At 41.0% G+C, this 22,422-nt stretch overlaps 1 protein-coding gene across 1 annotated transcript in view; it reads right to left on the reverse strand.

Annotated features, from left to right (window-relative positions):
* The window catches only part of LOC135223352 (repressor of RNA polymerase III transcription MAF1 homolog), a 61,889-nt gene that overhangs the window by 19,593 nt on the left and 19,874 nt on the right, over positions 1–22,422 (reverse strand). The window contains 3 exon segments of the mRNA XM_064261816.1: positions 19,184–19,200; positions 19,203–19,413; positions 21,370–21,496. Of these exon segments, the coding sequence (XP_064117886.1) occupies positions 19,184–19,200; positions 19,203–19,413; positions 21,370–21,496 (355 nt within the window).

The following is a 22,422-nucleotide window of genomic DNA, read 5'->3' on the forward strand; positions in this document are numbered from 1 at the left end:
TAAAATCTTAAACAAATGCATATCATTCCCAGTCTTCTCTGAAAGTTTGGAGCGAGGGGTGGGTTTAATTAAATTGTCAATTTATATTGACATATTGACCACAAAGGGTAAAAAGTGATGCCCACTTGGTGATCAAAAGATAGCTACCAAGGATAGTGAAAAATTCTCTTCCTTTATCTCTCTCCCTCTCTCATGCCAAATAAATGTGAGAGATGGAGGGAGAGATAGATAGACATGTAGATAGAAAGGGAGAGTGGTTGATAGAAAGATACATACTCTCTCTCTCTCTCTCTCTCTCTCTCTCTCTCTCTCTCTCTCTCTCTCTCTCTCTCTCTCTCTCTCTCTCTCTCTCTCTCTCTCTCTCTCTCTTATTGGCTAAAAGGGTTAGAAGTACATACATGCATATTTTTAAGGGTAAAATTTCGTTAGATTAATAGTAATACCTAACATACAAATTTTTTTAGATACAGCTGCAACTTGTACATATTTTTGTCCGAGATACAAGTGGAATTCCGAGATACAAGTGACTGAGTTGAGCTTTTTAATGATACTACTTGTTTGTCACATTTACTTAACATACTAAAAGGCAGGCAAAATCAAACCCATCTTCTAGTTACATACTAAAAGGCAGGCAAAATCAAACCCATCTTCTAGTTAAATAAGCACAAAAACAGTAAAAGAAATTGATGAAAGTATTGTTTTAAAGTTATACATACTCATTGCGTAAATGTTTAAAGCCATGAACAACCAAACGAGAAACAACTTTTTTGCCAAGTACAACCGAACTGGATAAAAACAACATCCATTTGGCTTGTATTTCAACCATCGTGCGATAGTAAACAACTGCTGTAGTTATGTTATAAATGACGTTATGTAGAATAGGACTAATATATTTTATGTAATAAATTTATTGACTATAGATCCAAGATCATCAAGGAAAATGTTATTGTTATTATACAATTAAGTTTGTTCATACTTACCTGGCAGATATATATATAGCTGTATTTTCTGACGTCCGACAGAAATTTCAAAAACTCGCGCACACGCAGTGGGCGGCCAGGGTGGTAGTACCCATTCCCGCCGCTGGGAGGCGGATATCAGGAAACCATTCCCATTTTCTATTCATATTTTTTATTAATGCCTCTGTCTCCTGAGGGGAGGAGGGCGGGCACTTTAATTATATATATCTGCCAGGTAAGTATGAACAAACTTAATTGTATAATAACAATAACATTTTGTTCATGCCACTTACCTGACAGATATATATATAGCTGAATCACACCTTCGGATGGTGGGAAAAGACAGAATAGGATTTTTGGGGGTAAACTAAATTAAGTAGATGATATACATCTTGGTTCCTTACCTGTTTGCAAAGTAGACTATGTGATTACTGTCACGTAAGGCTGCTTTTGCTTAATTACAGAGTTGCCAGCCAGGTGGAGACCTGTAGTGCTGGTGCGCTCTGGATGATCTGTCAACGGGTGCGAGACCTCAGCGTGACAAGATCATCGAGGCCATACAAATGAGGGCAACGACGCAACTGACCACCACCTGACCAACTATACACAGAAACCCCTTAAACTAACTAACCGGATGGGAGATCTTCACATAAGACTCACCACAACCTAAAAAAACACAACAACCTAACTTAACCATAACTAAGGAATAGGGAAAGAGCTACTTCCGGACCCCAATACTGTGTCCGCAGAAACGTATGGCCCCAGTGCATTACAATCGTCATAGATCGTTCTCACATCCCTTAGGTAATGTGAGGGCGAAGACGGAGTTGCTCCTCCAAAAGGTACAATCGAGGATGTCCTTGATTGACATGTTCTTTTGGAAGGCAAGAGAGGTAGCGACGGCTCGTACTTCGTGCGCTTTTACTCGGAAGAGGCTCAAATCAGTCTTCTGGAAAGATGAATGAGCCTCCAAAAATGGTGTCCCTTAGAAAGAAAGCCACAGCATTCTTCGATAAAGGTAACTCTGGCCTTTTCACAGAGCACCAGAGGTTACCTGAGGGACCTCTAACCTCTTTAGTTCTATGCACGTAGAACTTGAGAGCCCTTACCGGGCAAAGGACTCTCTCTGGTTCTTGGCCCACCAGACTTGACATACCCTTGATCTCGAAAGTCTTCGGCAAGGGTTCGAAGGATTTTCATTCTTCGCCAAGAAAGATGGGTTCAACGAGCAGACAGCATTGTCCCCTTTGAAGCCCATTAACTTGCTAAACGCTTGAATTTCACTAACTCTCTTAGCCGTCGCAAGAGAAGTTAGGAAAAGAGCCTTCCTTGTCAGGTTCCGAAGAGACGCTGTCTGAAGCGGTTCGAAAGTGTTCGACATAAGGAATTTCAGGACTACATCCAGATTCCATGAAGGGGGTCTCATTTGAGGAACTTTCGAGGTCTCGAAAGACTTCAAAAGGTCATGAATATCCTTGTTGTCAGACAGGTCTAGGCCTCTGTGCCTAAAAACCGCTGACAACATGCTTTTATATCCCTTGATGGTAGGGACCGCTAATTTCTGCACATTTCTGAGAAATAGCAGAAAATCAGCTATCTGGTTCACAGAGGTCGAGGAAGAGGAAACTCCCTCCTTTTTACACCATGCCCTGAAGGAAGCCCACTTCGACTGGTAAACAGCTCTTGTGGAAGCACGTCTCGCATGTGCGATTGCTCTCGCAGCTGCTTTCGAAAAACCTCTCGCTCTGGCCAACTTTTCGATAGTCTGAACGCAGTCAGACTCAGAGCGGAGAGGTTTTGGTGAAACCTTTCGAAGTGAGGCTGTTTGAGTAGATCGTTCCTCCAGGGCAATGTCTTGGAAAGTCTACAAGGAAAGACATGACCTCTGTGAACCATTCTCTCGCTGGCCACATCGGAGCGATCAGTGGTTAACCTTGTCCCTTCCGAGGCCGCAAACTTCCTCATGACTTCCCCCTTTCCCCCAGAATCACTTGAATGGTGGGAAGGCATATAGGTCCAGGCCCGTCCAATTCCAAAGCAAAGCGTCTACCGCGATTGCCTCTGGATCCAGGACCGGGGAGCAGTAAAGAGGAAGTCTCTTGTTCCTTGACGTTGCGAATAAGTCGACCAGTGGACGTCCCCACAGCGTCCACAGGTCTCGACAAACGTCCTCGTGCAAGGTCCATTCCGTCGGAAGGACTTGGTCCCCGACGACTGAGAAGGTCTGCCCTGACGTTTTGCACACCTGCAATGAATCTCGTCAGGATTGTTACCTCTTTCCTTTTTGCCCACAGCAGAATCTCTCTCGCTAGGGAGTACAACGTTCTGGAGTGTGTTCCTCCCTGGTTTTTTAAATAAGCGAGTGCTGTGGTATTGTCCGAGTTTATCTGAACAATCTTGTTCTCCAAACTCTTCTCGAAGAACTGCAGGGACAGAAATACTGCTGCCAGTTCTTTGACATTTATATGCCAGGCTACCTGTTCCCCTCTCCAGGAGCCTGACACTTCCTTCCCCCCTAGTGTTGCTCCCCATCCTGTGATGGAAGCGTCTGAAAACAACACTAGGTCGGGGCTCAAAAGACTTAGGGACACGCCCGCCTCTTGAAGCTTCTGAGGGTCCAACCACCATCTTAGGTGGTTCTTGATCGGAATCGATATTCTCAATACTGCATCGAGATCGTCTTTGGCCTTCCACTCGTCTGCCAAGAAGAATTGGAGAGGCCTGATGTGCAGTCTTCCCAAGGAAACAAACCTTTCCAGCGAGGAAATGGTACCCCAGCAGACTCATCCATTCCCTCGCCGAGCAAGTCTCTTTCCTTAGAAAGGCTGAGATCTTTTCTACGCCCCTAGCCGCTGACGTTCCTGGGACGGAAACGCTCGAAAAGCCACTGAATCCATCTGAATCCCCAGATACACGATGGACTGTGTTGGGGTCAGATGCGACTTTTCGAGGTTGACCAGAAGTCCCAGGGACTTCGCTAAGGCTAAAGTGAACTGCAAGTCCTTCAGACACTTCTCTCTCGACGACGCTCTGATCAGCCAGTCGTCGAGGTATAGGGAAAACTCTTTATTCCCCCCCCCCTGAAGAGTGTAGCCACCTCGCTACGTTCTTCATCACTACTGTGAACACCATCGGAGCCGTGGTCAGTCCGAAGCACATCGCTCTGAACTGCCATACTTTGTTGTTCAAGACAAATCTTAGATACTTTCTTGAAAGAGGGTGGATCGGGATGTGGACGTACGCGTTCCTGCAAGTCCAAGGATACCATCCAGTCGCCCCGGGTCTCAAACGCTCCCAGAAACAGAATGAGGCGTCTCCATCGTGAATTTGATCTTTTCCACGAAAAGATTGAGCCTGCTTACATCTAGAACTGGACGCCAAACCTGACGACTGCTTTGGTACTAGGAAGATTCTGTTGTAGAAACTGGAGACCCCAGGTCCGCGACTTGTTCCACCGCTCTTTTGTCGATCATCTGCTGAAGGAGATCGAACAAGACTTTCTTCTTTTCTCCTTGGTAGGATGGAGAAAGGTCTCTGGGAGTCGTAGAAAGAGGAGGAAGATCTAAAAAGGGGATCTTGTACCCCTGCTCCACGATCTTGAGGGACCAAGAGTCCGTGTCTCTCTTCTCCTCCACGCTCCCGCCCAGAAAATAACTTCAGTCTGGCTCCGACTGGTGTCTGAAGGACATACTTTTCACTTGGAAGGCTTTGGCTTAAAAGAAGCTCTTCCTCGTGAAAACCCTCTCCTCGAGGAGCTGCTCTCGAGGGGGAGCCCCACGAAAGGGCTTACTTTCTTCGGCGACGAACTGCAGCCGAAGAGGTTGAAGGTACGGCCGACCGTCTTGTAGACTGGGCCAAAAGATCCTGAGTAGCCTTTCTCTTGTAAGCTGTTCGTCAGGTCCTTTACCAAAGTCTGGGGAAGAGATGGATTCGAAAGAGGCGGAAAACAACAAATCCGCTTTCTGAGCTGGCGTCACCGAACGAGCTGTGAAGTTGCACAGCAAAGCTCTCTTTTTTGTTTTTTAACAAAGCTGTTCCAAAGTGAGATACGAGCTCTTCCGAAACCATCCCTGACGGCTTTGTCCATACATGCTAACACGCTGGACAGCTCCCCAGACTAAGAGATTCTGGGTTCTCGCTTGCAAATCCAGAACTCCCAAACACCAGTCAAGGAAGTTGAAGACTTCCAGCGTCCTGAGCAGACCTTTCAAATGATGGTCAGTCTCCGACGCGGTCCAAGTTACCTTGGCAGAGGGTAAAAGCGACCTCCTCTGTAAGTCTACAAGGCTGGAGAAATCTCCTTGAGCCGAAGAAGGGATACGAACTCCCACTTCGTCTTTGGTCCTATACCAAATGCCCCTTTACCACTAAGTCTAGTAGGAGGCAAGGCGAAGGTCGTCTTGCCTTGGTCTCCTTCTTATCATCCGAATCCTGGAGCTTCTTGAAAGCACGTTTCGTTGATAGAGAAGTTTTCATCCTCTACAAACTCCGGGATTTTTGCCCAGTTTTCGATGAAGAAAACTGTGAAGGAGGAGACTTGGGAGCTGCGGGCTGAAATTTGTCCTCAAAAGAAGAACGCAAGAGTCTAACTAGGACTTTATAGTCCGAGATAGAAGGGGCTGTAGCAGGTTCCTCTTCACCCGATTCAGCCGAACTACCTAGTTCTCCTTCTTCTCTAAACGGAAGAGGAGAACGTCTGTCAGGAGAAGGCGTCCTATTGGCGGGTCTTAGCAAGATCAAAGGACCCCTATCCTTGCAAGATGCAGCCTTATTACGGCTGTCTTCTTTATGACGCTTACTGCTCGCTGATGGTAGAGCGTCCTGAGGAGGACGAGCGTCTTCAGCGCCTTCCGCGGCAGTCTCACCTGCCCGAGAAGCGTCTTTACCTCTCTTCGCTGGCATACGTGCCTGAGCGCGTAAACGCTTAAAATAGCGTCTGGGGGTGGGTAAGACTTCTTGTTCAGAATCCCCAAAAACGTCTTGAAAGGAGGCCTGAAACCCGTCCTGGCGAGCTTCCTGCCAAGCGTACTGTCTAGCGTCCTGGAGAGCGTCCTGCCGAGCGTCCTGTGTAGCGTCCTGGCGAGCGTTCCTGACGAACGTCCTGCCTAGCGTCCTGCCAAGCGTCCTGACGAACGTCCTGCCTAGCGTCCTGCCAAGCGTCCTGACGAGCGTCCTGACAAGCGTCCTGACGAGAGTCTTGCCGAACGTCCTGCCGAGCGTCCTCGTACAGAGCGTCTTCAAAAGCGTCCTGACGTAACGTCCTTCTATAAGACGAACGAGATCGGCGAATCGCTGAAGGAGAAGCGATCGGCGAACGAGACGAGTAGGTGAAGGAGACGGAGACTGCTTAGTCCTCTTGACAGGCAGTTCTAAGGTCCTTCCTCCGCTTAGGCTCGACTGCTGCTGGGCGAGTCCTCTGAGCCATAAGCGAGGATAGCTGGTCCTGAAGGGACAAAAGAATGTTCTTCGTCGGAGAAGAATGAGCAGAGGAAGCAGGACTGGTCCTGTGAGAAGACGAGGGGCGAGGGGACGCCTCCTTCCTTCTCACAGGTACAGCTACCTGTTTCTCAGGTATACGCGCCTGTGCGCGCAACCTAGCGTCCTCATCGGAGGAGATCCTACCTCTCTTCTGAGGCGGAAAGACATCATAAGCGTCTTCCGACGAAAGCGGCGAAAGAGGACGTGAAGCGTCCTCCGCAAGAAACGTCCTCTTTAACGGACGAGAGTCTCTCCGAGCGCTCCACCCCTTGCGCGGGGAGGACGCTTCGGAGGACGAGAAGCACTCCTTCATGACGCGTGCTCGTGCACGGTCCTTGGCAGCCGGGTCTTTGCTACATGGTCTGCCGAAAGGGGACGCCAGATCGGTGGGAAGCCCCCGTAACCCTCTTGCGGCTTTCGACATACCTCCTCCCTGGGTCTTGGGAGTCTGATAGAGGTCTAGGCCTAGAGGCATTATGGGGCCGATCTGACGCCCCCTCCACAAACACTGCACGATCACACATTGCACCGAGCCAGTTTCTAAGGCTTTCACTTTGGTCTCCAGAGTGCGAAGAGACTCCAAAATCATAGAGAGAGCATCCGCTCCTCCCGACACAGAATCAGAGCCCGAAGGCAACACAGGTTTAGGGGTTGTAAACACTACAGGTGTTAGTGCAGGAGAAACGTTAGTCTTACCTTTGGAAGAACCACTCCTTGAGGAAGACCTCCTGATCCTATCGCGCTCCAATTTAAGGCGATAGGACTCATATGCTCTCCATTCATCATCAGTCAATTTCTCACATTCATTGCACCGATGATCAATCAAACAATTAAGCCCCCTACAACTCATACATACTGTGTGGGGGGCTCTACCAATGCTTTCGGTAGCCTCACCTTACAATCAGCCCTCACACACACTCTGAAACTCACAACACTTGATCCAGATATATCTTATAGAGAAAAGTCAATCCAAAATCAAAAACGGTCCACTATCGCGCATGCCAATTCAACAATCCAATTCAAATACCAAAAAAATCAATCAGATACTTAAAAGCGAGTCAATTTCCAAAAATCCTGAGCAGAGGTCTGTAACAGATGTTTACTGACCGGCGACAGAAAAAAATATGAATAGAAAATGGGAATGGTTCCTGATATCCGCCTCCCAGCGGCGGGAATGGGTACTACCACCTGGCCCACTGCGTGTGCCGCGAGTTTTTGAAATTCTGTCGGACGTCAGAAAATACAGCCTATATATATCTCGTCAGGTAAGTGGCATGAACAAATATACTGTTAAATTTAAACCAAGTTGTAGCTGAAGCTGAGAAAACTGTTCAAGCTGCTAATGACTTATCGTGCATCGGCAACAAGGATAAAATTCCCGTAAACTTGTGCCATCAAACACAACTGTAGATAAAATTGAGAGAAAATTCTCTTAATCAAAACTACTGGGCTTGAAAGAACACATTTTACTGTTAGTTTTCTTGCTGATAACAGATAACGTAAAGCTCGTATTACGATGAAATAAAGTGAAAATAGCAAACGGAATCACGTAAATTTTCAACATAATAAATATCCCTCCATCTGTTAACGAAAAAAATAATTTAGTTCACAACGAGACTTTTTAAAGTCATATTTCATCTTAAAAACGTGTCGTATAATGAAACATTACCTTGTCTCATATAAGTGAAGTATCTAGATTTTTGTTTATGCTAACTAGAAGCAAGAAAATTCGCTCTGAATTGAGTTAAATACACCGAAATAAACTTGTACTCAATCAGCTGATTTCCAAACCAAAACATTAACCGCTATATGTTAGTATTTTATAATACAATAATGTGAGAATATACCTACATACAATATTATTGGATACAGTGAAGTAATGTAAAACTTTTTAAAAGATTCATGAAAAAGATACATATTCGTTACATTTTTATTTTATAATTATAAATAGCCATAAGCAACCTAACATCACTCAATTATACCAATGTGGGACTGAGTCCAATTCTCGTTTCGTGTCCATTTTTTTTTTCTATTATCATAGTCAGAATGCACTGAGCCTCCAGAATTGGCTTATAATAATAACTTATCATTATTTATACTGGATATGTAGTATAGAGTATACTGTAGGCTAGGCTACTGTATTCGTATGTAAGTGGTATACCATAGTACTATACCAGCCCGAGAGGACCGTTGTTAGGCTCAGAGGTCTGGATAAACTATACTCTGTTTTTTTCCATCTGTCCATCCGCCTGTGGTGTTTGCGCATGGTAATACTGCGTCCCGGGCTTTAAATAATATCCTATTTCAAGTACTAATGGCGTAATTCACATACAGTAAATTATTAAAACACTTTTCAGTTGCAAATGTATATCTAGATATCCTTTTATTTACCTAAAACTTAAACATAGCATACTACCGTATATTTCGGCGTATAAGTCGACCGGAAGATAAGTCGACCCCCCAATTCTGAGTAAATTTTTATGATTTTGACTAATATCGGGTTATATTAGTCGACCTATAAAATGTGGGCCAGCCGTACGCTCAAAAAGAACGCAGGGAAAAACGTATCATATAAAATAAACCTGAATGTATTACGGTACATATGTTGCTCTACGTATTCGTTAAGAAATACAGGTAATATAATCGGTATATTAACAAATCTGTGTAAATATATGAAAAATGAAATATACCGGCAAATATGATTAGAAATGACGAAACGAAAAGATACGTTACTCGAGTGTAATGTAAACAAACAAAGCCCTTACTAACGCTGCATAGCAGCCTACGTATATAGTATGTACAAACTGCCACTCAAGCTAATGTTTTGATTGGGTTGTTAAAACGACGTGCCGGTATTTTATTATTATGTTGGAATATTCCTTGACCATTCGTTCTTCTATGGCATAAACAGGCTCATTTGAGGGAAAACGAACCTGCAGTTGATTCACCAGATTCAAACTGGGATCCTTATGATTGAACCGTGAATGATAATTTTGTTTGATGAATTGTTTAATTCAAGTGACGAAGACTCAAGTAATTTTGAAGGATTTTAAATACATACTTACTATTAAATACATTTTTTTTTATTTAGTGATAAAAAGATTTCATACCATAAATGTTTTTGAACAATACCTTGGTAAATACAAAACTGTCAGTGAACGCATCCTTTCCTTCTTCAATTACTGTACTACAAATGGCTACGCAATGTTTACACTTGCTGTGCGATTGGGCTTTCTTCAAATTACTTTTATTTTTTTCATTTCATTTAGGTAATGGATGTTCTAAATGTATTATTATATTCGTTTTACAGTGTGAATGTTTTTGTTTTTAATACTGGTATTTACATACATAGTTACCTCAACAAGGCTGTCATTGTTATTAGCCAACTGTAAGCCTGGATTCTTGTACCGATATGCCAAAATAATAAAGATTCACTTTTTGTACCGTTAGATAAGTCGACCCCTAATTTGGCATGATTTTTTATGGCTAAAGGGTCGACTTATACGCCGAAATATACGGTATTTAAAGCCTAGGATGCAGTGTTACCATGTGCGACCACCACAGGCAGATGGACAGATGGAAAAAAACAGAGTATATAATCCTTTATAATAAAAAACCATAGTACTATACACTAGGCTAACTCTAGGTAATGTTATTCAATTTCTCTCTATACTGAATTATCATAAGCCAATGTGCATTGAACCCAGAGAATTAGCTGAAAATTATACCGTACATGTGTAAAGTATACTATGTAGTATAGGCTAGGCTAGCCTATATGCAAAGATGGTACTGATTACCCTAGTGTAGGCTAGGCATATTCAAGATACGATTTTCCAACAACCGATGGGTTTTTTGGAACCTAACCCCATCCTAAGTAGGAGAATACCTGTACATGTGTGTTTCTTAATTAAAAACAAGACTTTTTCATAATTTTTGATGGTTTGGGGATGTTTCACAGGGCTGGAACGGATTAAATCTATTTCAGTTATTTTAAATGGGAGACATTTGTTTGATATACGAGTAGATTGACTTACGAGCTTGGTTACAGAACAAATTAAACTCGTATCTCAAGGTATTACTGTACAGTAATAGGATAACAGTTTGAGGTATATTTATTTTTTGATGTAGGATGCTAGTTGAAGGTATACATTCGGTATTTGAATGTTCAAGATAGGCATTTATAAGCATTTTTTGAGGGTGGTGTCAAGTATTCGAGTATTTTAACTATGTATTCGCGGGGGATCTGGTATGCATCCCCACGAATATGGGAGTCCATTGAATTACCATTATTATTATTTTTCTTTTTATCCATCACAGTAATCCTATTCGACTGGGTGGTTTTTTTTATGGTGTGGGGTTCCGGGTTGTATTCTTCTTCCTTAGGAGTCCATCACTTTCCTTACTATATCCACTGTTTCTAGTAGCACTCTTCTGCATGAATCCTGGAGCTACTTCAGCATCTAGTTTGTCCAGGTTTCTATACAGGGATGTTGGGATCATGCCTAGTGTTCCTATGATTATGGGTATAATTTCCACCGACATATCCCACACCCTTCTTATTTCTATTTTCAAGTCTTGATACTTATCAATTATTTCTCTTTCTCACTTACTCTGGTGTTTGGTATTGCGACATCAATGAGTGATACTTTCTTCTTGATTTTGTCAATCAATGTCACTTGTGATCTATTGGCATGTATCACCCTATCTGTTCTGATACCATATCACCCTATCTGTTCTGATACCATATCACCCTATCTGTTCTGATACCATAGTCCCAGTGGATCTTTGTTTTATCGTTTTCTATCACACACTCAGGTTGGTGTTTATACCACTTATTACTGCAAGGTGGCTATTATTCTTGCACAGGCTCCAGTGGAGGGCTTTTGCTACTGAATCATGCCTCTTTATGTATATATACTGGTTTTGTGCAAGTGCCAGACATTCCCTTGCTATGTGGTGTATGGTCTTGTTTTTCATATTGCACTTCCTGCATATGGGTGAGATTTACTGCGTTTTGTGCAAGTGCCATAAATTCACTTGCTATGTGGTGCATCGTCTCGTATTTCATATTGCATTTCCTGCATATGGGTGAGATGTTATTTCCATCTATTGTTCTTTGAACATATCTGGTTCTTATGCCCTGATCTTGTGCCACTGTTAGCATTTCTTCTGTCCTTCTTGAGTTCTCCCCTCTGTAGCCATTGTCATGTTTCATTGCTGTCTCATGTTCTGTCCTTGCACTAGTTTCTTGTGTCATTCCTCCGTTCTGTTTGTCATTCTCCTCTCTGTATATTTCTTAGTCTTCGTCTACTTTTATCAAGTCTAGTTTTCAGATATTGCCCCACTTGAGTATTGCTTCAAGTCTTAGTACATATTCTATTCTGATTGTGTCCTTCATCTCTTGATGTTTTATATCTTCTTCTATTGTTCCCAGGCATTTGTATCCTGTCTCATCTATTTGTTTAATGCTATTCCTATCTGGTAGATTTATCCCTTCAGTCCTTGTCACTTTGCCTTTTTTTATGCTGACCAAGGAACATTTTTCTATTCCAAACTCCATCCTGATGTCTTCAGATACAACTCTTACAGTCTGCATTAGGGTATCTATTTCCTTGATACTCTTACTATACAGCTTGATGTCATCCATGAACATTAGATGGTTAATTCTGTTGACTCTTTTCTTGAGTTGGTACCCAGCATCCATCTTCTGCAGTACTTTGTTATGGGAATCATGACTACAGTGAGTCGCCTTGAAAGATCCCTCCCCTGATGTTAACCTCTGCTAGTCTTATTCCAGAGCTTATAAGTATTGTATTCCAGGTTTGCATTGTATTTTTAAGGAAGCTGATGGTGTTTTCCTTTGCCCCATATATTTTCAGGCGTTCTATTTGCCATGTGTGTGGTATCATGTCAAAGGCTTTCTTGTAGTCATTCATGCCATGGCCTAGGTTGGTTTTTCTTCTCTTATTGTTCTATATTACCATTTTGTCCATCAGGAACTGGTCTTTTGTGCCCCTACACTTCCTTCTGCAGCTTTCTGTTGGTGGGGATAGTGATTGTATCCTCTATGCAATTGTATAGCCTTTCACTGATGATCCCTGTTAGTAACTTCCACATTACTGGTAGGCCATTGATAAGCATGTAGTTTCTTGCTTATTTCCCTTGCTCTTGTCTTTTGGGCACATGGTAGTTTATGATGCAATGCTCAAATTGTTCTGCTGTTCATGTGCATAGGATCTTGAAGTTTTTAAGCCTTGGACTTCATTGGGACCTGGAGCTTTCCAGTTGGGCATTTTCTTTAGTTGGTGTCTTGATTGTGTGTCGTGATCTCAGTGAATTTTTGTTTTATTCTCCCCATTTCCTGTCTTGACTTTCTGAAGCCATGTTGCAATGTTTGTGTAAAACCGGATTGCTCCACATTTTTTCCCAGAGTCTCTTACTTGTTTCGGTTTCAGGAATTTCCTGGGGGTTGTGTTCCCCTCTTAGTTGGCTGCATAGTCTTTTTTGGTTGGTTCCAAATACTAGTTTGTTCTGTTGGTATCTTTTATTCCTGTTCACGTACTCTTGAATCTTAAGTGCTTTGGCTTTAAGCCTCTGTTTTATATCTTCTATTGTGTTGTTTAGTCCCTTCTCCTGCAATTTATATTTCTCATTCAATTCCTCCCTTGTTTTCTTCCTTCTTAGACCCTTTTCTGCCATATCTTTCAGTTTACTCAAGTCAGTTCTCATCACCATGATTTGTTTTTCCAGGTGCCTTTTCCAAGGCAGTTGCTGTTTTGGTTTCTGTTGGGTTGGTTGTGATGGTGGTATTGGTGTTTTAATCTTGTTCCTGCATAACCCAGCCATGGATGTGATTCCATGCCAGTCCTAAGCCCAGATAAATGGGGAAGATTAGGGAGGGGCTAACAACCCTTTCCTGTAAAAACCTATATTGTTACAGAAACCATACAAGAAGCAAATAGGCCTGGCCCACTTGTTGATGACTTGGGAACAAATAGGATCATGAACTGGAAATAACTCAAAGTTTGCTACTTGGAATGTGCAAAGTTTGTACAGAGGGGGATTTGCTAATGTGCTTGAAAATGAGCTGGAAAGATGTGGTATACAAAGAGCTGCCCTACAAGAGCTTAGATGGCTAGAAGTTGGGAAGTGTGAGGCAGATAAGGGGGTCATATACTATAGTGGGACAGAAGATGGAAGACATGAGGAGGGAGTTGGATGTTATATTAGTAAAAATATAAGCACTGCTGTTGTAGAGTTTGAGGGTATAAGTAGCAGGATTGTAAGAATAAGGATGACTACTAAATGGTTTAAAATCACAGTAATAACATTGCATGCCCCTACAGAGGACAGTGAAGAAGATGCCAAAGATCGATGGTATGGTGGAGTTCAGGTTTTAAACAAAGTACCATGGCATGATATGCTGATAATATTGGGGGACATGAATATTAAAGTAGGTAAAGTAGCAGCAGCTTTTACAGGAACTATAGGCACACATAGCTTACATGAAAGCAGTAATGAGAATGGGATTAGACTAGCAACATTAGCCACAGAATACAATTTAGTAGTAGGAGGCACTGTTCCCACACAAAGAAAAACATAAGGGGACTTGGCTTTCACCTGATGGAAATACAACCAATCATATTGATCACATTTTAATAAAACTTATCACATTTGAACAAAAAAGGAAATTTAGATCAGTGCTGATGGATGAGAGAGCATACCCGGGAGCAGATTGTGATTCAGATCATAACATAGTGGCAGCAAAAATACATATAAAATTAACAACAAACGGAAAGAATGTAGGGCAAATATCTAAGATAGATACGGAGAAACTGAACGAAGAGGAAACAAGATTGCAATATCAGGGTGAAATAGAGAACAGATTTGCTGGATTGGAGGTGAATGATGATGTACATTGGAAGCAAGTAAAGCCTATAGCGTTGGAAGCAGCAGAGAGAACTGTTGACAGGGCGAGGCGACGGAGGAGAGGGCAATGGTTTGATGGGGAATGCAGAGAAGCAGCCCAAAGAAGAAGAGAAACAAGATAAAAATGGATAGAGAACATGGGAAGTGCAGAAAGGAGAAGGATATATACAGAGGGAAGAAATGAGGCATGCAGCAAACAGAAGGAAGAAAAGAATGCTGATCAATACAGAGTTGGAAGAGTGAGAGCAACAGCAGACAAGGAAATGTGAGGGTCGAGTTCCATGGCATACATAAAATCAGGAAGGGATACCAGGCCAGACAAGGAATGGTGAGCATTAGAAATGGCAATCATTTAGTAGATAGACTGAAGAGAGATGGGTAGAACATTTTAGAACCTTGTTGAATAGAACAGCACCTCCCGAACAGCCTGGGGAGAATGAAGAAATTATATTAGGAGAGGATGAAGAAGATCCAATCACAGAGGCAATTCTAGAATTAATAAAACACCCAAAGAATAATACGTCTGCTGGCCTTGACAAAATTAGTGCAGAGCTACTGAAGTAAGGAGGAAGACAGCTACAAGAAGCAATGGCAAAAGGGTGATTGGAATTTGGGGAAGGGAAGAAATGCCTGAAGAATGGAAGGGACTTTTTGTGCCAATTCACAAGAAAGGTGATAGATCGGAATGTGGCTAATATAGAGGCATTTGTCTCTTAACTGTTGGATATGATTGTAGCTAAACTATTATATAATAGACTGAAGAGACACAGTGTGACCAAAGTAGGGGATTACCAAGCAGGGTTTAGTGTCCAGATCAACCACGGACCAAATATTTATTGTAAGGCAGATCCTAGAGAAATACTGGGAATATCAAAGAATCCTGACATGCCTTTATAGATTTTAAACAGGCATATGACAGTATCCAATGAGAGGTGTTGTAGCGGATACCGAGAGAATTCAGAATACCAGAGAGGCTTATACCCCTAATAAAAATCTTACAAAAATATGAGAGGCAGAGTACGGATTGGAGGGGAAGTAACAAATCCTTTTGAAGTTGACATTGGTTTAAAACAGAGATGCGCATTCTCTACAATTCTTTTTAACATGTGCTGGAATGGATCATGAGACAAACACCACAGGGTAATGGAGTACATCTTGGGGAGGCTATGTGTGATAGATTAGCTTATGCAGATGATATTGACTTTTGTGGTGAAAGTATCCAGGAAATTGATGGAAAAGTAGGTATTTTTAGAGAAGCTGCAAATCAAGTTGGCCTGGAAATAAATGAGGCTAAAATCAAAATCTTTCAAGTTTCAGGGCAAAAGATGATACTGGGTAACATCAGGTGTGGAAATATGGAGTTGGAAGCTGTCGAGAATTTAAAATACCTTGGATCAACAGTTACAGCTGAAAATAGAGTACAGGAAAAGGTAAAACTAAGAATAGCAGCGGCAGCCAGACATAGTTGGGCTTTAGCCAAAGTTCTCAATAGCAATATCTTATCAAGGAGAACAAAGGTGAAGGCCTATACGACCATTATTATTTTGGTGTTAATGTACCATTCTGTGGAAATGTCAAATCTACTTGGAGCTGATAGCTGTCTTTCTGCCTCTTAGAAAATTGAAACTGCCAACAGGGACTCCTCACATTTTGTTGGTTCTAGACAATATGACTGCAATGCCTTGCATCCAGAGGCTGGGCTCATGCTCAGCCACTCTCAATACAATGCTATCTATCCTACTGATGGCTTAAACAAGGAAGTGGTATTTGTCAGCAATTCACCTAACAGGATCTCTGAATGTGGTAGCAGATTCTCTGTTAAGGAATACGACAGCCTCGCGACCAAGTGGCTGTTAGGACAAACACTTTTTTTAATCAAATAGTTAACATGCTTCCACATCTGGAAATGGATCTGTTTGCGACATTCGAGAACCATCAACTTCCAGTGTATGTCTCCAAATTTGGATAATCAGGCAACAGCATTCCTACAAGACTGTAAAGAATAGAGGACAAAATACCTCTTTCCCCCATTGCCCCAGGTTTCAAAGATTTGAAAAAAATACTTGCTTTCAACTACTGCTTACTTGGTGGCCCCAAATTGGCCAAACAATCATTGGTTCCTCTTCCTTTAAAAACAGGCAAGGAAATTTATTCCACTACTATCCACTGTTCTATCCCAGACAGGAGGGAAAACTGTCTATGCATCCTCCTTTCTGAGCCATGACTTTCATATGTAGATTTTTAAAAATCTAGTTTTCTGTGAAGATATCACCCAACACTGCTAGATAGTGCAAAAACTACGGACTTCATCTATCTGACAATACCAGTTAGTGTGGAAAGTTGGGTTAGATTAGTACCTCCAAGCTGAGAGCCCAATTTAAATCCGTTGAAATGGTTCTATATTTTCTTATATATCTTTTTGAGGACAAGTGCCTTGCTATTACAATAATCATGGCATATAAAGCAGCATTGTCGGAACCCTTGCTTTATGGTTTTGAAATTACATAATTCTATGTATAGAAATTGTTACTACCCTTCTTTGGTCTTTTGCATTTCAAAGACCAGCTCCTGCAAGGCTTCCCAATACCTGATCCAAGAGTAAGGTTCCTAAGACTCCTGTCCTTCCCTAAAATTAGTGGGCCCAATACAATTATAACTCATAATGGAGTCTTCTTGACTGCTTTGGCATCAGAAGCTCATATTAGTGAAATGAGTTCTCGTAGACAGGGATGTTACATCACTTGTTTATCTGGTCGTCATTTACTATTGTCTCATGGCCCACCAATCCTGCCAAGATTGAGAACCCATTAAAGGGAAAATCTACTCTGATAAAGGAGCTCACTATTTCAGGTAAAACCTTATGCCCAGTTCAGGCACTCAAGGTTTACCAAGATGTCATGGCAAACATCCCAGATGGTCTGCTGTTCCTACACCCTAGGACAAACAAACAACCTTCTCTACATAGGTTGATAAATTTTAGTCTCCCTCATTACAGAGGCAGAAACTCACTCTTTACCCAAGTCACATGACACCAGAAAGTACCGTAAGAAGATTGTTGGCTTTCTCTGAAATGTTTTCTTTCAAAGAAGTCTCAAGCGTACAAGGTGGTCATCAGAGCAGCATTCCTGCAACACTATTGCCAAGAGATCAAGCAAATTCAAATACACTTTGTGAAAGTATGTGGTGTGGTAAGTCCTTCTCTCCATAGGCACTTTGATAGTAAACCAGGGGACTTCTTGATGTGATGGTCATGCTGAAATATTCCTGGGGAAGACAATAATCCTGCAGCTGGACCCAGTGTACGTATTTAGGTAAGTCACCTTAGAACTGCAGGTAATAATGCATATATGTATGTACTGTATAGGATTTAGTGCCATTTCCTGTTCTTTGTTGCCAAACCCTCGTGGGTATCTGGAATAAGAATAGGGTTGATAACTTGTTACTTCACTGTGGGACCAAAATTTTATCTGATTGTTGGGACTTATTTAGCAGGAGATAAGCCATTTCATCACCTGTCAAATTCTTTAGTAAGCTCCTGTTGAGGACAAACAGTGGCTATGCTATCATCAAAACACGTTGAGGAAAAGGCTAATTGGAGGGGTGGCTGTGGTAGTGTTTAACACTCGCCCCAGTTTTATACTGACACCTTTTATATAGGTGAGCGAGTCAGAGGCTTCTGACATGTCCAATTTAGCAGTTTCTCTGGTATTATAGCAATATTTTACTAGAAATAGTGCTAAAGGAGACATATTTCACGGAGCGACACGGCTAAGCCCAGAAATAGATTTTTCCTACGTCAAAATCCCTTTTTGTGACCGCTGTGAATCTTCAAACCCACTCACTTTCCATGACAAAAAGGCATGGGACTGTGGGGTGAACATTTATCATGTGCAGACTGGCATAAGTAACGAGGAAAATGGCCACATATATGCTATTGCCACATCTCTGTGAAGGATGAAGGATGAGCTAAGGTACCTGCTGTAGACAGAGATAAAGCCCTCTTGTCTTGAGTCTTTTATATTCTATCATGCCAACGAGGCACTGTTCTGGTCAGGACCAACTATATAGCCAGCCTGTCATACCTTGTGGGCATAAAGTACAGAATTGCACAGCCAGCATTTGTAGCTCCATAGCTTGTGTGGTGTCACTCAGTGTTACAGTTTAGTTTGGAGAATTTTAGCTTTTGGTAAAGAACTGCTTCACATGCACAAGTTATAATAATTTTTTTTGTAACTTTTTTCCCATTTATGTTTATAGGTGATTGTGCTTCATTAGCTTCCAACTGATTAGGTAATTGCTTAACCTTTATAATGGCATGTTTTTAGTTATTGGGAATTTTTGGTCATTGTTACGCCATCGGGAACAGAACCCCTGCCGATAACTGGGGACCGTGTGTAGTACAGACAGTCCCCGGTTATCGGCTGGGGTTTCATTCCCAGGGGTGTGCCAATAAGCGAAAACTGCCATTAACTCAAACTCGGCAATTTATAGTGCCATAATGGCGCTTATGGTGCACCATAAGCATCCTTATGGTGCCATAAGGCCCTTATGGCGCCGATAACTGGATCTCTGCCCATTATGGTGCCATAAATCGCCGATTTTATGGCGCTAGACAAGCGCCATAAGACTGGATCGCCGATAACCAAGACTGCCGATAACCAGGGACTGCCTGCACCCATTTTTTAACTAGCGTTAAACTACGGTACCACAAACATCTGGCAAAAACATTGGTGTCCTTTGTAAAAATAATGGTTTAAAACTTGCATATGCAGAGCGGTTAGCATCATGAAACAAACAAGAAAAAGAAAGTTTCATACCTCAAGTGATGGTTCCTTGAAAATTCTTGGGATGATGCATTGCTGAAATCATAATCAGGATGGAAAGCTGCGTTCAAGGTGGAAATCAGGTAAAATAGCGTCTTTCGATTTATCTTGTCTTCTAGTGGGGACTGTCTTCTCCCCCACTGCTTGCGAACCCCTGAGAATAGAGCTTGAAACTGACAGCAGAGGCCAAGGAGGCACTCTGGTTGGGCAAATTTAGTATAGAATCATTTGTGAAGGTACAGCCTTTTGATTTCTAAAACAAAAAAGTTAATGACATACTACTGCTTTAGCCATGCATTCGTGCAGTAGGACAGAAAAAACATTTCCTTTGAATAATTATCTTATTCCTCCAGAATTTCTGATAAGCTTATCTGGCATCTATACCATAACTAAAATTATTTCATTATACTTCAGACTGCAAGGCATCAACTAAAATAAAAAAGAAAAATATCCATCATAAAATTGTGTGTTATAGTTAATAAAATATTCTTCATTCCTTTCAATACAGTAGCTAAAAAATACAAAAATAAAAGACAATTTAGACTAATCTTGTATCTCAGCTTCTCTACTGACATCAGCTTCTTCTAATTCCTGATTCTTGCTCAACTAAAAATCTGTAACATCTCAATAAACTGTGGTGCCGTTTGCCGTCAATGCTTCCTCCCCTGGCCTTACCACCATGGTTAAACCTGCCAGAGGGGCGAAAGCCACACTGGCCATGCTGCTCAACTCCCTAATAATAAAATAAAACTTTAAAAACTTTAATCCAATTGTCAGTAGCTACAATTACCAATTAACTTTATGCAAATTACAGAAACACTTTACTACTATAGATACATATCTGAATTATCACACCCAAAGTTAATTGTAGTACGTAATTACAAATATTAACAATGTTTTTCAACAAACTCTTTGTACTGTTCTAGGTACCAATTTCCATGACATCTAAATAAACAAAACTACTTTAACCTAGTTAACATTCATTTACCTGCTTGGTGGCTTACGTGTAAGGCATAAAATGCATCTCCTTTCTTGTAAATTTTTCCTTCTTTTTCAAATACAAGCTGGAAATAAATTTTAATTGCACTGAATTCTCAGCTTTCAAAACTATATCAATTAAACTGAAATTTTTTCCTTTTTTTAGTTTTTCTCTGGCATATTATCAATTTGAGACTGTCAATAAGTTTAGATGAAACTTAAAAAAACACTAAAATTCATGCACTGTATGCACAAAACTGAAATTGAAATGTCATATGATAGTTGAAATTACAGTAATTCAGAAACCTTTCTAAAAAAAATTACGACAGTTCAATTACAAGAGTTTGAGACAGAATTTAATATATGTAAGGCATGTTCATTTCTTTCATATCAGCACTATTCATAAGGATGAAATCCTCAAAATGACAAGCAGCATCTCCCTCACACAATGGAAACTTCACAAATACTAAACTGACCTAATGAAGTTGCAGCCAACTTTAGCCATTTACGAACTAAATACAATTTCTGGAGGTGGTGGTTTAATGCCGAGATACTCGCTGGTATGTAATGGTTTTATCATACCAAAACATGCTGACAAGCTCGATATGAAAAATCTATACTGTGCAGTGGTATTAACCAGAATAACAGTAATACAGCTAAATTGGCACAAGTGTGTGTTTTAAGTCATCAGAGACGTCACATTAGTCCCGTCATGACACAAACCCAACGCCCTCCGGTGGCCTCGCCCAGGGGATTCATTAGCATCCACGTTGCCACTGGTCCACCCACTATGAGGTCGCACCCACTTCGGACCAGACTGACCTAGCAGTCCTATAAATGTTGTAACTAGCATAATGCTACCTTGCACTAAAAACAATAACTTTTAGTACTATGATGAATATTCAAAATGTTAAGGCTGCTTTACTTAAGCCACCACAATATTAATAGAATAAAGCTGTAATAAAACTAACGACTAAGCTGTACCGTAAACAAATTTCTTAATGTTTAATACAGGAATACAGATTAAAAGGTATTTATTGGATAAAATGTTTCACATTATATGAAGTGCTGTTTGCTCTGTAATTTTTTAGTCACAGCAGTACATGCATATATATAACAATAATTACTAGAGTACAATTTGAAGGCTACGCAATACTAGTATATTCATTTTAGCATGTTAATCTCTTCTACATACTTCAATTATGTGATGCTCCAAACACGGACTGAGGGGGAGAAAGTGCCTGAAGGTCATTTACTCCAGAGAAACTATGAAATCGCTTGTAGAGAGCCTTTTCCTGTCCCACCATTTTGCAGGAATAACTTTCCAACCTGTGAAAAATATACCCTTATAGTATTCTGCACAATAAAATACAAAAATACACTGCTTATTTTAAAATAACTTCTTTCATTCTGTGGTCCAGGATACATTAAAACTATTCCCAAGGTGCTTTCATACTTTGTCCTTCATTGTTACCTGCAGATGATTAATCCATTAATTGTTATAAAATCTGAAGAATTGGTGTTTAAAATAATTGATCTTATTTCAAGTCCTTTTTCATACTCTATATGCAAATTACAGTACAGTAAATTTTTCAACTGCACCGTACATCTACTAAATTTGTTTGGTTTCAATTTACTCTATATTCATACAAAACTAGCAAATGACTAATGGTAAAAGATACATTAATAAAATTATTGGACTAGATTGTACTATGGTAGAGTGCTTACATAGAGGGAACATATGTTGCAGGAAACAGTCTAAGAAGTAACATGATATCAACAGCCTTGTAAAATTCTTAAAAGAGACGGAAATACGTATAAATTATACGTATTATAAAATCTGACTTACTATTATATTAAGATCTAATTCTACCAATTACCTCAATGCATAACAAGCGTACTGCACTTATACTTTTATTTTTATGCTAATATTTTTTCATATAATGAAATATGGTTTTTACTTTGTCATTCCCTGTAGAATATCATCACCATTTCAGTTTACATTTCATTATTCATTAGTTATAGATTTCATTGGACTAAGGCATGAAAGGCCAAATAGGTCTGTGCTTGGGCTTGTCCCTATTCCATAATTCATCCATCCATCCAACACAAGGTTCCATTACTTTTTCTCATGCCTAGAGGAAGAAACAAGAAAATTACAACAATTAACTGTTTTATAAAGGTTCTACTTTTGAAGGAAACTCGACAGCATGAAATATTAGTACAGTATTACACAGCACTGACTCTGCAGAAAT

This window comes from Macrobrachium nipponense, chromosome 8 (assembly GCF_015104395.2).
Source record: "Macrobrachium nipponense isolate FS-2020 chromosome 8, ASM1510439v2, whole genome shotgun sequence".
NCBI lineage: Eukaryota > Metazoa > Arthropoda > Malacostraca > Decapoda > Palaemonidae > Macrobrachium > Macrobrachium nipponense.